Source organism: Sciurus vulgaris (genome assembly GCF_902686455.1).
Source record: "Sciurus vulgaris genome assembly, chromosome: 3".
In the NCBI taxonomy this organism is placed as follows: Eukaryota; Metazoa; Chordata; class Mammalia; order Rodentia; family Sciuridae; genus Sciurus; species Sciurus vulgaris.
In genome coordinates, this window is record NC_136463.1 from 167,991,321 (window position 1) to 168,008,938 (window position 17,618).

The following is a 17,618-nucleotide window of genomic DNA, read 5'->3' on the forward strand; positions in this document are numbered from 1 at the left end:
GAGGTGTGGAGATCTGTTGCAGGAACCGCAAAGTACAGGTCTGGAGAAGGCTGGCCAGCTTCCTGCCCTTTCCCACAGGCAGTTCTAGAGGATTCCAACTTGTCCAAGCTATTTCCCTGACCTGTCAGTACTCACCAGTACGCCTTCTACTAGCTTTCACATATTCTTAGAGGGCATCTTGGAAGGAGGTCAATGAAGACAGTCTCAAGAACAGTAAAAGGGGGCTTGGTCACCACATCCTGATATAAATGCCCAACACAATGGAATTCAGGTACAGAATGTTGGGGGCTGTGCCATGTTGGCGGCGCCGGAATGGCGCCTGATCACATCGGCAGCGAGGAGGTTAATTGACATAAGCACACTCAGGTGATTTTCTCGTCCATGCACACAATGTATGCGCATGTGTTCTCGAGCACTAATTGCTTGCTCCGAGTGTCTCACCTAATCTTTGCGTAAGAGGCATGGCCCTGCTCTCTGCGACCTGGAGGTGATATAAGTGTGGGCGGAGCGAGACATACACACAGCAGCCTTTGGAGGCAGCCAGAGGGAAAAACACGCGGCAGTAGCTAGTAGGGACATACACAACAGCAGCCATTAGCAGAAAAGCCAGAAGAAAGAACACAGCAGCGAGTAGGGGCAGCGGCGGAAGGCAGATCGCGGAACGGGGAACTGAGACGCATCACTAGGGCACAGGGTGGCCTCTAAGCTCTAAGCAAAGCCTGTCTTTCTCTCAAAGTTTCTCTCTTAAGCAAAGTCTCTCTCTCTCTCCTCTCAAAGCAAGTAAACCTCACTTCCTCTATCCTCTATAAACAAGCAAGAAAGCAGCGCACTAAAGAGAAAGATAGGAGTGCCTCAGTTTCCACTCCACCACCCATAAGAGCCGTGCAAGTTGTTGCTGCAGGCGGTGACAAATATCCATGGATTTTGGAACCGCAAAGAGCCAGCGACACAGAATGCTCCCAGTTTTCTGTCCTTTCCACGTCTTTTCTCTGGCCAAGGAGATGGAGGGAGGTTCTGCTAGACAGCGTCCTTGTTGTGGATTTACATCCCTAACAAGGACATTGAGTGGCTGTGACTGGCTTACAGTTTCAACTCTACCCACCCTACACAGATGTAAAAACTGGAGCCATCAGTTGTTTCATTGATCAATTTTTAAGAAAGATGATTGAAATAAATGTTGGTGAGAGAACAGAGAAACTGGAAAGTAAAATGGTGCAGCCACTGTGCAAAATAGCATGGCGGCCCTCAAAACATTAAAGATAGAATTACCACATGAATCCTCTTCAAGGTATACACCCAAAAAAACTGGAAGAACAGACTCAGACATATGTACACCTGTGTTCACGACAGCATTACTAATAAAGTCCAAAGGCAGGAGCAACCAACATGCCCACCAGTGGATGAACAAATAAACAAAATGAGTATCATTCAGCTTTTCGAAGGAAGGAAATTCTGACACTTGCCACAGCAAGTGAAACTTGGATGAATCTCGAAGACAACATGCTAAGTGAAGTGAGTTGGTTGCAAAAAGACAAATGTTGTATGATCCCACTTATATAATGTAATCAAATTCACAGAAATATAAAGTAGAAAAGGTAGTTGCCAGTGTCCAGAGAGAGAAGTTATCAAACTTATTATTGTTTAATAAATATGGAGAAAGATGGGAAAGATGATAGATGAAGTGATAAAGTTGGAAAAGATAAAAAATATTCTGGAGATAGAGGACAGTTGACAATTTGATAAACTACTTAATGCCACTGTGAATAAGAATACTTACTACAACAACACTGTACATGTAAAATGGATAAAATGGGAAATTTCATGTTATGTACATTTCACCACAATATAAAAAAGAAATGTGGTCTTATGACCCAGCTTGTCCTAATTTAAATTTTTGACCTAGCACAGTTGATAATAGCACCACCCCTTTCCTCTTCATTGAAGCTGTACAACTTTGTCCCAAACTGGACAATAGATAGTATATTCACCCTAGGGTTAACTAATGATTCAGTGTCATCTAGCTAGAATGTGACAAAGTACAATTCTTACCCCCAAATCTGTCTGATCCCAAAACCCATGTTCTTTACCATTGCATATCCTACTAATGATGTCCCCCTGCATACATCAAGTTTGCCAAAATTTGTCATCTCAACTCTGTTGGTTTACATGGACTACTGACATGCTACCTACTTCATAAGAAATAATATATATTTTAAAGAGGTCTGGGTGAGCAAACTATAGAAAGAAACATCAGAGACAGATAAACAGAATGTTTTCTGGTGAGATGCAATGAATTTTACTATCCAGAATGGTGCCACAGCACTGAGGCATGGAACATGCAGAGCCCACACAGGCTGACACTAAACATCACAGTCAGTGACTCCGTGATTTGGTAGGTACAGAGTAATGGTCAACAACACACAGACTCAGTGTCTACTTGAAGCAGGAAGTTAACATCCACTTGGTGACCTTGGCTTTGATCAAAAAAGTAACTTGTTGATCAAAGCTTTTTCTAAACACATTAGAAATGACCAGAGTAATGTTTCTGGTCCTACAGGTTTTGTGGTCAGACAAACCTGATCTGGGATCCCAATTTTCCCACTTGCTTCCTCCGACGACATTGTACAGATGACTCAGTCTCTCATTTTACCTGCTGAAATGCCTCCTTGCTAGGGCTTCCATGAGGACTCAGTACTTGCCTATAGAGCATGCAGCATAATACCCAATGAATATCATAACCTAGAAGACAAAGGGCGAGATCCCTAGACTCTCTGATCTTCAGAAGCTCTTTTATCCTTCCCACCACAATGCCCTAAACCCAAATAATCACTAACAAAATAAAGAATAGGTGCATTCAATAATCTAGATAACTTGGACTCCAAAGAAAGAGGTCCTTGGAAGAACCCTGAATTATCTAGAGAACTTCTTCAATACTTCATTGCTATTTTGCTCCTCCACAGTTAGTGTGAACTTACAGCCCTGTCTCCAAAGGTAGCCAATGTCTGCACATTCGTAGAGAACTCAGGTGGCCTGAAAGAGTGGATCTAGTCCCGTTCTGGAGACTGCTGAGACAGAGCAATGCAGAGTTGACCCAAAATATCCTAGTCCCCGAGTGCTTTGGAGTTCTGTGGCTGGTTCATGATCAGTTCAGCCCTCTCCCCATTTCTCACATTCTCCCTCCAAATATCCCAACCAACTCTGCTTAGTGGCTTCTTTTCATTAGGAATATGAAAGGCCGAGTGTATCATTCGGGCACTGGAAACAGCCTCTGGGAAAGCTCAGTGCTATTTTAAAGATGCCAGAGGAACGGTTTACATTGCCTGGGAACACAGTGGCCATCAGGCTGATGACAGGAAGATCACACACACTGTAAACCAGCAGGGTTTTGTTTTGCGATGTAAAAAACAAACAAGCACACACAAAAATGATTATTTAGCTGTTCACCCAGCAGATGTGCTTTCCATGGGATCGCTCCAGCCACCAAGCATCTGGTGATCATTGGCTCTGCTGCTGTGTAAACAGTGCCTCACTTAGTGACAAGGAGACAGGCACTCCTCATGAGAACTACATTCATCTTCGAGTGCAGAATTACTTAAAAGCTTTAAAAATGACCACAGAATTTCTATCACCCATTATGCCTAATAAATGAACCCAAACAGCACTTTAAAGAATGATCTGCCGGCATGTATTTTCTTCATCAAAGGTATAAAAGCTGGACTGAATGGTATAAAAGCACTCAGTGGTAGAGCGCCTGCCTGGCATGTACCAGGCTCTGAGTTCCAGACTGAGCACTAAAAACAAAACAAAACAAAAAAGATTAAAAGCAGTTGTGTACAAAAGCCTAAGGGAACTGTTACCGAACTATGCACAGGGACACAAATGGCACAGAACCAAAGCACAGAAAGCAGGGACATTAGCAGAAAGAAACACCCACCCTGGAGCCAACCATGCAGGACACCCAAGGAATGGGTCTTAACCAGCTACAATTGACACAGAAAAGCAGAACCCAGGAAATGGGTGGTGGCCAGGACCACCTCCTGAAATGTGCACCAGCCTCAAGTCAACCATGGGAAATGCCTCAACAAGTCAGACTGAGGCTTCAGGAAGACTTTGCTAATGAATTTTGAAGTCTATTATTACTTCATTACAGATGGTATCTGTCCCTCATGATTTCCATCATTATAGTCATTATATAGTTTGTCTCTGGATTCACCAAGCCCAGGTTCAAATCCTGGTTTCAAACTTAGCAGCCATGTGGCTCTGGATAAAGTGCCCCAAATGGAAATCATGATGGTACCTACTTCACCGAGTTGTCATTAAGGGGCATTGTTAGCCTCTGCAAACAACCAAGAACAGTGCCTGGCACTGTGTTCATTACCATTAATATCTTGAGGACAGGATCAGTGAGTATACAAATAGATAAATCAGGGGCATTGATAGATCACAGGCAATTATTGACATCCCTAGAACAGTGTGCTATGTAAAGTACAACTATTTTAATGAGAAAGAACATAAGGATAATGATTTAGTAACATGATTTTGAGATTGTTTAGTATTTCTTAGTCAAACACAAAGTATTTTATGGTATCATTCAAAAACCAGAGCAACAATCTCCCTCTACTTGGAGGACTGCCAATGCATCGTTTCTTCTGCTGAAAGTCTGTTTTCCATCAGCTCTTGAAGGCTCCTGTAAATGGACTTCTGACTATTTTTCAATTTGGAACACTGTAAATTCCACCTTAAGTATTCTCTATCCACTTCAGACTTGATGGGGGAATGTAAATAGCACACACACTGGTGTATAATCATTTTTATTACTCAGAAAACTGCAAATATGAACATTTCTAGGTCTTTCATGCTGTTGCCACTCAAGGAAAAATATTTTGTCTGTTTCCTTAATACCTTGCTTGAGGCTTCTAAACTGTAACATACAAAAAATATGTAGGGTTACTTGTTTCTTCATAGATATAATTTTATTTTCTTTCAAAACCCAAATCCTCTGCTTTATTAAAATCTAAACCGATGTTATCATGTGTGAAAAAGAAAATAAGCAATGATTAAAAAAATATGGAACTTATTCAAACTTAACCCCCCCACCACCACCACCACGAGCTTCCTCCTTCATTCGCTAAATCAATTTCAATTATACTGGATAAAATAAAAGTAAGTGGTAATAGTCCTCACTTTACATGTGCTTATGTATCCGTAGTCCATTAACAAATTTTGTAAGTTGACATTTTTTAATAGAAATCATTTTAAAATCTGACTATTTTATATGAACATTTGGATTTTTCAGCTTCTCTTCGAAAAAAAATTTTCCCCAGAACCCAGGGCCTTATGCATGCTAGGTAAGAGCTCTACCACTGAGCTACCTCCCCAGCTCTCAACTTCTCTTTAAAAATCAAACACTGCAACATTTGTGGGTCCGCAATCCCAGCATGGCACATAGCTCTCCGGAGCTTAGCAACTACTCCCCATTATTGCAATGTAGTTTCCAAAGCCGTTCAATATGGTGGGCCAGGGGTGGGACGGTGCTCCCTTCACTCACTGATGTACTACCTCATCCCTGGAGGGATCTGATATTGCAAACTGTTCCTCACTGTGAAGTGTTTTTCCTGGTTTCCTCCAAGAAGGAAGTACTCCAACATTTTAATGCATGCTGTGGCCCAGCAATCTATTCCTGAAAAAGACTATGGAAGATCATCCAAATTTCTATGGATGTCCTCAGCAGCATGCTTCAATCCCAAAAAACAAAAACAAAAACAAAAAACTGAATTAACCTAACTATCAATAGGGACTGTTTGAATAAAGATGATAAATCCTTGCAAAAGATACCAGAGTTCCCAAAAGCAATAAGGTAAATCTAAGCTACTAAAATAGAAATGAGTCCAAAATATACGAAGTAGAAAAAAGCGAAGTACAGAATGGTATATAATAAATGATCCAATCAGTAAGGAAAATGAATAGATATATTAATATATGCTTGCATTTTAAACTGTTAGAAGAAAATATAAATAACTTTTTATTAGCTGTATTACTTTATACTTTAAAAAGCAGATGTACTCTGAACAGGGATACCTCATATCATATTATGTATAATTGTCATCACATCTTTATGTTATTTGATTGCTTATCTTGGTAACAGTCCCTCTAGAGCCAAGTTTGACTTCATTTCTTCAGCAGGAAGGAAGTCTCCTGGATGACCCTTCACACCAGGTCCCAGAGCCAGCATGGAAAACACACATGGAGCCATTTTGGAATCTGTGCTTACTGAGAGCCCTCTGTGGTTCATGCAGTCTTCTCTCCTATCTTTTCAAAAGTGGAGACAAATAGAGCCGAGGGACTGGAGCTCCTCCACGGAGAGCTGCCAGGCTCGCTCCAAGCACACCTTGTAGTCTGCTTCACACTTGCATGGGACCCTGTGTGTGCATGCCTGGGTGTCATGCACTATATCCCTAATGCCATTACTACTTTAGGTAGGATCAAAGAAGAGGAAGAAAGGAGAACCGGTCCCATACTCACTAGCAAAACCCCTAACTGGCAGACCCAGTAGACTAGGATTTGCTCTTCCCATTAAGGGGAAACAAGGCCACGTGTTTCCTTCACATGCTCAGGAACAGTAGCCAGCGCAGACTGTTCTTGGCAGCAGCAGCCTCTGTGACCTGCTTTCAGTGTTACCAGCCAAGAAGGAGAATCTGCTGGGGACGGGAAGCCAGAAACAGCACGGTGCTGGGCCACTAATGGGATATTACACATCAACAGCTACTGCAGGGCTCTCCAGCCCACCCTTCCCTAGCCCTCCAGAACCAGAGGCAACTGTCAGCCTTCCCCCATCCCACCTATGACCCCTAAAGGCATCCAAGGCACACCAGAATAAAGGACCAGAACACATGGCATTTCCAAAAGTTATGACCTCCTGCTAAAATAAATTTTTTGAGACATAAAATAGTAATAATTAGCAAAAATAAAGAAACCTAGATAAAGATCAGGAGATTCCCACAGGCCCTACCAGCACTACACACCCAGAGCTTTTCTTCAAAGCCAGACCCTGGGTGCGAACTCATGCACTAGCATGTATTTAACACTGATGTCCACTCACAGCTGACAGACCCAGAAGTTAGAAAACAGGTTGCACTATTTGGAAAATGAGTTTATATAATAGTCCACATAGTACTCAAATGGCACTTTTGAAAGAAAGGAGAAAAAGACCATAAAGAGCCTTGCTGTTTTAACCTAGAGTCCCTCCTATTGAACGCCCTATAGCTCCCATACCAGTAACAGTGATTCAGAGTCCTCAGGGGTAGTTTCAAGTCTTATCACAAAAACCATTCTAAATATGGCACATTCATTACTGTCAAAGAAACACGAACAATTTAAGAAGCTTTAAACAGAAAAAGAAAAAACATTCATTCAGGCCCCACTAATTCAGAATTAGTTATAATGCAAAGCACCCTTCAAATTTCAGTCTCAATCATCTACCTTGTTAAACAACTGAAAAGATTATGGACTATTTAAGATATTTAAGACAATCTCTCTCCCTGCTCTTCAGCAGCACTTTCTTGCATGTAATTTGTACCATTAAGGTAATAATTAGAAAAGAGTCTTATCTGTGGTATCAAGCAAGTTTATCAAGACCGGCTATAATTAGCAACTAGTGGTAACGTATGCCACTAAAATACCTGCCCTTCATTTCAAATAGCTCATTGGTAAGGTGAGCTTGGTGATATGTACCTGTAGTCCCATCTACCTGGGAGGCTGAGGCAGGACGATCATTTTAGCCTAGGCATTTGAGACCAGCTAGGGCAACACAGCAAGACTTCATCTCACAAACAAAAACAAAACAAACACAAAACAAAACTCATCCTTCGTTCTTTATTTCAAGTGCTTATTTTTGTAATTTTCTATTTTTGGTCGTCTGGAGTCATCTGCACACAGTGAGATGTCAACGGTGCTTACCTCTGAGTCTTTGGCCTGCTGATTACGAATGACTATCAAATTATACAGGATTCTGTCATCATCTGCCTCTGTGTGGGACACATCATGAGGCAGACTCCACAAATTCTTCTCGTCATCCCTCGCCAGAGTTGCTCCAAATGAGGAATATGGATTATTACCACTGTGGTATAAAAAAAAGAGGGGGATGTAAATTTTGTTTTATGTATATAAAATATGGTAAATGTCACATGCATATAACATGCAATACAAATAAAAATACATACATATTATATAACATGGAGTGTAATATATAAATGTATAACAAAAATGTCTAAATTAGCTTTAATAATTAAGCACAACACCATCTAAAGAAACAAAAAAATATCACTTTAAAAAAAGCGGAGGATGGGGCTGGGTGTATAGCTCAGTGATAGAGTGCTTGTCTACCATGTGCAGGGACCTGGGTTTGAACCCCAGTAGCACAAAGAGAAAACGTGAAAGCAGTTAACCAAGAGATGAACTTTCTCCTGGCTCTGAGTCCAAGGAAGCATAATAAACTTAGAGCACAAGCTATATATAATAACCACCCAAATCCTTACATGAGAACAGTACACAAAAGTATGTATATTCGAATGCTCTCAATAAGCAATGCAAAATGTGGACTAGGAATTTCAATAGCCCCATTTGGTACATTTGTTTCATGATTTTTCCCTTATAAGGTGGTGTGTGTGTGTGTTTAAGATTGGAGATGGAGCATGATATCTAGGGCATGCCCATTCACAGCCCCAGTTAACTTGCGTGGGACAGGACAGGTAGGGTCACACTGGGGTCATTCACTTCAACTAATAATATGCATGACACACTGATTACAGGTTAATCACTGGGCTGAATGAAATTGTGAGCAAACAGACAAGTGTCCTGTGCGTAGGCCTCACTAGAGTCAAGTATGGGAAATACATTAATAAATTATTACAACTATATAATTAAAAACTGTGATAAGTTCTTGGGGCTATTCAGGGAGCCACGAGGGCACATGTGAGATGCTCACAGAAGACCCTGGGGGAGGTGGGCATCAGGTAGGCACTGTGAAGAGGGGATGCTTGAGTTGTAAGGTGACCGATAAGAAGAGAGGGAAAGCAAAGGTGTTCAAAGGTCTAGGGTGGAAATTGGGGGGTATGTGTTAGAAGAAAGGGGGCAATGGCCAGAGAATGAACAGGAAGCTGGGGCAGGAGCCAGGCAGACACGGCATTGAAGGCCACGTTTCCAACATTCTTCCATTGTGGTCTTCATTCCTAAGACCTGGAAGAGGTTTAAGCAGGACTGTGGTGTGACTAACCAGTCACAGATCTTTAAAAGCTCTTTCCAGGTAAAGTGTGGGAAATGTTTGCAGGGCCTCAGGAGAGGATTAGGCAAATTCATCAAGATGCAGTTGAGGTAACGCAGGTGAGAGGAGCCAGGTACTGGGATCAGAATGAAGGGTGCATGTGCACTACTCAGGACTGTGAAGGTGGGATTGAGGGGTCTTGGAGGGCTGCTCGGAGGGGTGGGGACGAGTCAGTGGCCACGCCAAGCTCTGGCTTATCCCCTGGAGGGCGAGTGACTCCATGCTCTGAGGCAGACCTAGAATGCCCCCTGGCCAGGGACTGGTAAGCACACCTGCAGGGTGACACAAGGGAATGACAAATGAGGACAGGAGATACCCAGGTAAGCAGGTGGGACGGGGGATGAAGGCTAAAGTTAAGATGTGATGTGCTCAGAAGTTAGCATGAAGGAAATTCCCAATAGAAAGAAGCACCAATCACCAGACTGGGGCTCAGCAACAGGAACCGCTCAGAAGGGAGCAGCTCCCGGGCTAGTGATGGATGCAGATTAGGCTGCCCAGAGTTGGGGAAGACAACCAGCGCCCTCGAGGGAAAACTGAAGCAAAAGACCAGGACAGGATGTTGGAGCCAAGGCCAGCCGGAAGCCTTGAACCTGAGCTAGCACAGTGCGTAGGGCCTTTGTGCCACACAGTGCTCCTGAAATCCCTCTGGCAGTTGGTCAGAAGTTTAGGGTCTGAGACCGGACAGAGTGATCAGCGTTATGGGGCAAGGAGCAGTTTATGAGGAGTCAGACACAGTTCAACCACACTGTTCTCAGACTGCTTCCTTCTCACTTAGGCTGACAAGCGGCCCTCAGACAAACACAGAGCCACAGCTCAGCTCTTAAGAAGGATGAGCCAAGGAAAACGAAGGCAAGGGTGGCTTGTGCTTGTACATATGAGTTTTAATGAGCATGTTGAGTCCATTTGCTTGGTTATTCGTTTGTTCAAAAACAAAGAACAGATACCTGCTTGGTACCAGGCACTGGGCTGGGAACTTCGTGCACTCAAAAATAAATAGGATACTGATTCTGCCCTTAATGTGACAGCGCTGGTCTAGGCTTTGTTCTGTGATCTGTGACAAGTTATCAAAGGAAGGCTGAGCCTTACTGGGACTGGCCTGTGATCACTTTGGCTGAAGCAGGAATAAGGAGATGGCTGAACTGGTTGTCACAACTGACTGTCACAGGATGGTAGGTGGAGTTTTCAGGCCATGTGCTCTGAGGTCTTCGTGGGGTCCCTCGGGATCACCACAGGGCAAGAGCACAGGAAGAGCTGGGCAGGGACAGAAAGAAGTCCACAAGCCAACCACAACCAGAGTGGCCACTCTCTCTGCATCTTCTTCATTACAAGGAAGATCCTTGAGGTATAAGAAAGGTGGTGTTTTATTGCTCAACAAATAAATACGTGATTTAAATGTTCTGAAACAGTGGTTGAGATGCAAATAAGCGTGGAGAGAGGGGAAATGAGGCTGAAGGCTGCAGCCCTGGGGGCAGCACAGAGGTGAGGTGAGACGAGGTCTTCAGCTGGGACTCATGGGTGAGATCTGGGTGCAAAGGGAGCTGGACACAGACCTAACTGTGCTCACCACAGAAGCCACCGAATCAGAGGAGGAGTGGGAATGAGGAAAGACCGCAAGGGAAGGGGTGTCCAGAGGGAATGCAGAGAGCCAAAGGTGACAGATGGTGGGACACAGGAGGGGTGGCAGCACCATGGGGGTCCCAAGCCCAATTTCCTTTGCTAACCAACTCTTGCAGCAGATGATGTACCACACGGCATTACCCCTGAAGCCCCTGCCCTGGGGTTCCACACTCCACTCCTGCAACATGCAACCATCTGAGGCAGGAGGGGTGGGAGGCATTATCTCAGTTGCTTGACTTCTCCAGAAGCAGGTGACGGTCCTCCCTGCAAGAACTCCCCAAAGGGGATCACCTAGCAACCAGCTGTATCACTCCATATCCAAAAGTTATGACTGGGATGCACCCACAAGGAAGGAGCTTCCATGACAACCCCACATGTGGATGCTCTGGGTACAAACCAGCAAATTCCCCAGGGGCTTCTCCCAGGGCAGCACTAATCTCAAGTCATGCAGGCCTGGTGGGCAGCTTCCAACCCGGGCTGCACTCACAGCCATGAACACACCTTTGGGCAAAGAAACCCTAGTTTCTGATCTTTCACTTTTACTTCACATTAGTTTCATTTCGAAAATCCTCATCTCCACACAAGGTGATGAGGTCCTCAAGGGCAGGGACTGTGTTCACTACTTCAGTGCCACACATCACCTGCAGGGTGGTTGCTTTAAAAATGGAATGGAAATCAGCTGCACCAGAATCCCAGGCTGCTAAAGGGAACCTTGGTCTTAACTCATTGTTATCACCTTTTTAAACATCCCTAAAGGGGGAGGTGAGAAATTAGCATACACTGGAACAATCAGTAAAAGTAACAGCTGACAGTGAATAATCACGTCTCGTCGCCTTTTGCCTTAGGAAGCCACAATTTCTTTTCCCATTTTGGGGTGGTTGAGGGTGTCTCATTGGCCAGTACCCCCTAGTCACAATCAACTTCCCACCCCGTCTCTTTTTCTCCTCTCTCTAGCTGCCTCTATCTTTCCTCTCTCTTCTTTTTTGCTCTCTCTTCTGTTTCTCTTTCCTCTCTAGCTGTCTTTGTCTCTCCTCTGGCTGTCTCTAATCTCTCTCTCTCTCTCTCTCTCACACACACACACACTCACACACACTGGCTGTCTCTAATATCTCTCTCTCTCACACACACACACACACACACACACACACACACACAGGACTCCACTCATCCTTGATCTATGGCTGTCTCTAATCTCCCCCCCCTTCTCTCTCTCTCTCTCTCACACACACACACACACACACACACACACACACTCACACACACTGGCTGTCTCTAATCTCTCTCTCACACACACACACACACACGAGACCACTCATCCTTGATCCACAGCTGTCTCTAATCTCCCCCCCTTCTCTCTCTCTCTCTCTCTCTCTCACACACACACACACACACACACACACACACACACACTCACACACACTGGCTGTCTCTAATCTCTCTCTCACACACACACACACACGGGACTCCACTCATCCTTGATCTATGAGGCGCTGGGGCTCTAAAGGAAGGTCAACACAGGCCTCCTGAAAAGTGCTCATGTCTCCAGCAGGCAAAGGCCTCCTGGGTTGTCCTCACATCTAGCCCTGCCCTAAGCAGAAGCAGTGCTCCCCTGGTTCCCCTGAGGAGCCTCTGACTCTGCCTAGTCACTGACACTCAGGGGACAGGCAGTACAGGAAAGAGACCCAGCAGCTGCTGCCTGCTTGAGCGGTGCCTCTGCAGTGCTGCCCAGCCCCAGCTCCAACGCCTTCCTGAGCTGCTCGTCCTGCAGAGCCACCTTCTCTGCTCTGCCCTGCCCTGCTGGTTCCTCTACCCCACTTTCTGCCACCTTCTTCAGTAGTGACAAGCTAGGCTTCTTTCAAAGGTCCTGAGGTCTGCACTCGAGCAGTCCTGGGAGGCCACAGGCTTGGCTTTCTCTCCCTCCACAATATCGTGATTTCTAAAAGCTTCTGAAAGAAGTGACAGCACTGCCTGCCCCTGGCCACCATCTGCTGATGATAAATATTTTATAACTTCAGACCATTTCAGAGGCTGCTCTGATATTACATCCGAAACAGAAACTGCCTTCACTCCCAAAAGGCAGGATGAGGAAAGTCTCAGATTTCACCCTGATCCCACCCAAGGGCATGAGACCCAACCCTTCTGGAGTCTTTTGTCAATGGGGTCTAGGGTAAAAAGGAGAGAGAATTAGAAGTGCTCAGTTCTGTCCCAGGGGACAAGTACTAAAGGCCAGGTCAGTTATGGACCAAGAAAGTCTGGGATTCCTCACTAGTGCGGTGCTCACAGCCCGGCTGCCCACACCAGCAGCACACCAGCAGAAAGGCCTCACTGCTCTTCCCAAGGGCTGTGTGTCAGCCGCCACTGGTGTACGACCAGAGCTGAAAAAGGTGCAGAGGTCCAAGCTCCAGTGTCCAGCAAGACAGATCTCAAGGGGATCCACCCGCTTCTCCACTGAGTCCTGGTCCGATTCCCTCTAGAAATGGGGTCCTGGCTTCCAACCTTCCCCTTCCTCCATCTATCCACACCTCCCTGAGAAGGGGGAGCACTGACAAGATTCTTTCCCTCCTCCTTCTCTTCCTTCCTTCTACCTGTCCCCCTCCCCCCACCACATCATGCCTGTCCCCCCCCTCCCTCCCTCTCTCTCTCTCTCTCTCTCTTCCTCTTCCTCTTTCCACCTTTCCCATTCATTCTTTTATCTTTTCTTTACTGTTTCCAGGACAGGGATTTTGGCTCTTTTTTTTTTTCTTTTTTTACCCACTTGATTCAATGCTTAAACATCCTTTAATGCCAAGTTTAAACTCACTACAGTTAGTGCTTTCTTGGTGATAAACCAGCTTCACGCAAGACTACCTTCAACCCCAGGAACAGGCCTCCCTCCGGGTGAAGAAAACAAGCCTGGCCTCTGGCTCCTGGCACCCTTCTGACGAGCTCCCGCCCCCTGGGCTTCCCACCCTCACGGCTGAAGCAGAGCTGTGACCGTGTTCCTACACGTGTACCCTGATTTCAAAGCCAACGAGAACCTTGTGAGCAGGCAGGGCAAATGCTGCTTCTCTTTCCTCCAGCTAAGGAAGTGCTGGGGCTCAGGAAGATGAGCTCGAGGCGAGGCCAGCATCCACACAAGGAAGATTCTGGAATCCATGCCTGAACCTCCAGCTCAGACCTCTCTCCCAAATTTCACACTTCCCTAGTCCAGATGGAGGCTTAGCAGACGGCACAAGCCCGAGGCGGTGTGAACAGAGCACCCCATCTTCCCACCAGACCTGACCACTTCCCACTGTCATGGCAACTCCATCCTAACCACTGATCAGGCCGAGACCCATGCAGTCATCCTGACACCTCATCCCTACATCCAATCCATCAGAAAAGCCTATTCGCTCTTCCTTCACTAAGTGTCCACCTCTACCAGGACGCCCCGAGCCAAGGCTTCTCAAGGCTGGCATGGGAATTTCCACAGTAGTTTTTACAGTAGTTTTTTTCACTTGGAGATCTACTTCTTTCTATCATTGCCTCCCACCTGCTGTATTCGTTGGCCAAAGTGATCCTTTTTACATAATTCAGATCATGTCATCCCTCTGCTCAAAACCTCCCAGAGGCTTCCATTTAACTTACAGTATAAGCCCAAATCCTATAATGGTCCACAGACTTGACCAGATTCCAACCACTCAGGCCTCTTTGCTGTTCCCTGAAGCCATAGGTCACACCCCCACCTCAGGGCCCTTGCACTGGTGGATCCATCTGCCCACACCATTTTCTTCCAGATGCTTCCATACCTCCTTTCTTCCCACGTGAAACATCTCCTCCATGAGGCAGGCCCCGACTAATCTACTTCAACCTGCAAACATGTTTCCCTTCCTGTCTGCACCTTTTCTTTTTCCTACACCCTCATCTCCTAGTTTACTTATTATGTTTATTGTTTATTGTGCTCCTTCCCTACCACCACTAGAATAAAGCCCCATGAGGACAGGAATCTGTTTTTTTTTTTTTTTTTTTTTTCTCAGTGATGTGTCTCAAGTGCTTAAAACAGCACCTAGTACAAAGGAGGCCCTCAACAAATATTTGCAGAGTGAGTAAACTTGTTTCCTGAGTTCACAGGACTCTAGTGATATGGTTAGAATCCGTGAGTTCTAGCTGGCAGACAAACTCTTTGCATTGTTGACTGATTACATTTATGAAAGCCAGGCTTGTAGTCTTGTGGGAGGAAGCAGATGATACGCGCATATGTTGGTGTCAGATGATGGCCGGGACTATGAAGAAATACACGATGAATAAGGTTCAGACACAGGGGATGGGCACTGTTTTAAAGGGGATGGTCAAGGAAGAACTTTCTGATAAAATGACTTTAAGAAGAGATCTGAATAAAGGGAGAGAGTTGTCCATGCAGGTAACCAGAAGAATATTCTCGGCAGAGAGGGTCAAGAGCCCTGTCCCGGGCTATGTTTGGTATATCTAAAGAACCAGGAGGAGTCCAGCATGGCTGAGGGAGGAACAATTTCACTGTATGTTCTGATTTTAAAATCTAAGCCACGCTTAAGAGCCCCAACCGGAAACCACCCCTGAAGTCCACAAATAGAAAAAGTGAACTTAATGGGATATACTAGAAAGCCAGAACTATGAAGTAAGCTCTCCACAACAGCACTGATGAATTGCACAAAGTCGAGCACCCAAGGTCAGGTGTACGGGCACATACATGGTTCCATCCATTTATGCAAAGTTTAAAAGCAGACCATGCTAAAGTTCCTCTCTAAGGTGCAAACTGAGGTGGTAAAGCTGCAAAGAAAAGAAACGACTGTCATAAAAGTCTAGATCTGATCAGGGAAGAGATACGGGCTGGAAAGGGCTATCTCTTGCCCTGGGTGGTAGGTGCAGAAGCAGGCACTTTAGAGTTGGGCTTTGTGCACTGTACATAATTTTGTGTGTCTTTTTCACTTTTGTTTTGTCTGTGACACGTACACACAAACACAAATTTTTTAAAAGCCTAAATTAAAACTAAGTAAGAGGCAATTCAGGACACCGTCAACTAATGCAAGGCATACACTCTCTTTGGACACACACTCTCACCAAAATTATTTGCTAAAAGGGCATTCTGAAAGAATAAAGTGCACAGCATATAACTGTCACAAAACAAATATTTATTAGCCAAACTAAAAAAGACTTCATTCTCCAACAGAGTAAACTATTTTAAGCATGAATTACTTTTTAAACAAAGGTGTGCTGATACATTCACTTCAAGGTATCTAGAAACGTCCAAGAAACCTAGATCACATGACATATAAAAGAAAGAAGGGTCATCTTCTGGGAACTTCCAATGACACTAAGACTGACTAAGGCAAGGCAGAAAAGGAGAAGAGGGAACCTGTGGGTTGCCAGGGGAAAAACCTTTAAAAGTCATCTTGTGGATGGAGAGTGGCTGACTTACTGTAAGCTCTGCCCTCCCACTTACAGGGCTGAGCCACCCTATGACTCGCCCCAACCCTCCCCTATCTTTCAAGGAGGAAAAAGTGCCAGGCTTGGAATGGGAGATCCGGTGCCTAGAGTCCTTTGTGTCTTTGCAGGCACTTCCTGTGAATCACGTCTGGCCCAGGGCTGCACGCTGCAGGTTTCTGCAGGAAGCTGGGCATGAGATGCATCGACTCTTCTCAATCTGCTCAGGCCTGGCTTTGAGAAACCATGGCATGGTGGGGGAGGGGGAGGATCAGGCCATCTGGGCTGATCCTGAGAGACCTCACTGGGCACTAATACACCGCCAACACTTTTCTTTCTGAGGTTGGAAGATGATTTGATCACTCAAGGTAGGTCCACACTGTACAAGAAAAGTTCTCCCCATACCAGATTGCTGTACTTCCACAGTTGGTGGTGATTCTTTTTTAAATGCTGCCAACCTTCCCCTTCCCCCACAATGCCCTTGCACTGGCACCTGGTCTCTGGCCTCAAGACAGGAAAAGAGCCTGCCTGGGGTTCTGGACAGCAGGCTGTCATCATCCAGGGAAAGTGTCGTACTCCAAAAAGTCGCTAGCACAAACCAGCACAGTGACACACCTCCCAGCATAGGGCCCTGCTCCTTCTATGACACCGAACTATAAAAGGATATGAATCCCAATTCAGACCATGTGTGCCTCTGAGCAAGTTACTGAAGCTCTGTGCCTCAGTTTCTTCAATGTCAAGTGGAAATCACAGACGTAATTACAGTCAATCCTCATGATCCACAGATTCCACATTCGCCAATTCTCCCATTCACTAAAATTTACCTGTCACCCTAAAACCAGTACCAGCGAGGGTTCCAAAGTCATTCGTGGATACATGCAGTGAAAAACAGAGCTAGGCATTCACTGAGGGTAACGTTCCGCCTTCTTGTTTCAGCTCTCGGGCCAGAAATGTGTGTCCTTTTTGTGATAATCAGTGGTACATTTTGCATTTTTGTACCTTTTGTTGATTTCACTGTTTATAGAGTTATCCCCATGTGCTAAAATACCTGTGTTAGATAAACTTTATTCAGACATACCGTGGCTGGGCATGAGTTCAGTTTTAATGAACTAACAATATATAGTAACTACAGTGACCTTGAGAAGAAACATCAAACAAGATGTGTTAGGACGGGTCGGTGAATCGGCTCACAGGCACCCAGCTCTCTCTGGACTTCACCGAGGAGCTGCTGTTCAGGATTCACACATTCAGCGTCAAGGTGGCT

At 45.2% G+C, this 17,618-nt stretch overlaps 1 protein-coding gene across 1 annotated transcript in view; it reads right to left on the reverse strand.

Moving 5' to 3' along the window:
- Positions 1-17,618, reverse strand: part of MREG (melanoregulin) — a 62,357-nt gene that overhangs the window by 37,107 nt on the left and 7,632 nt on the right. The window contains exon 2 of the mRNA XM_079134640.1: positions 7,957-8,116. Within this exon, the coding sequence (XP_078990766.1) occupies positions 7,957-8,116 (160 nt within the window). The remainder of the gene's footprint in view (positions 1-7,956; positions 8,117-17,618) is intronic.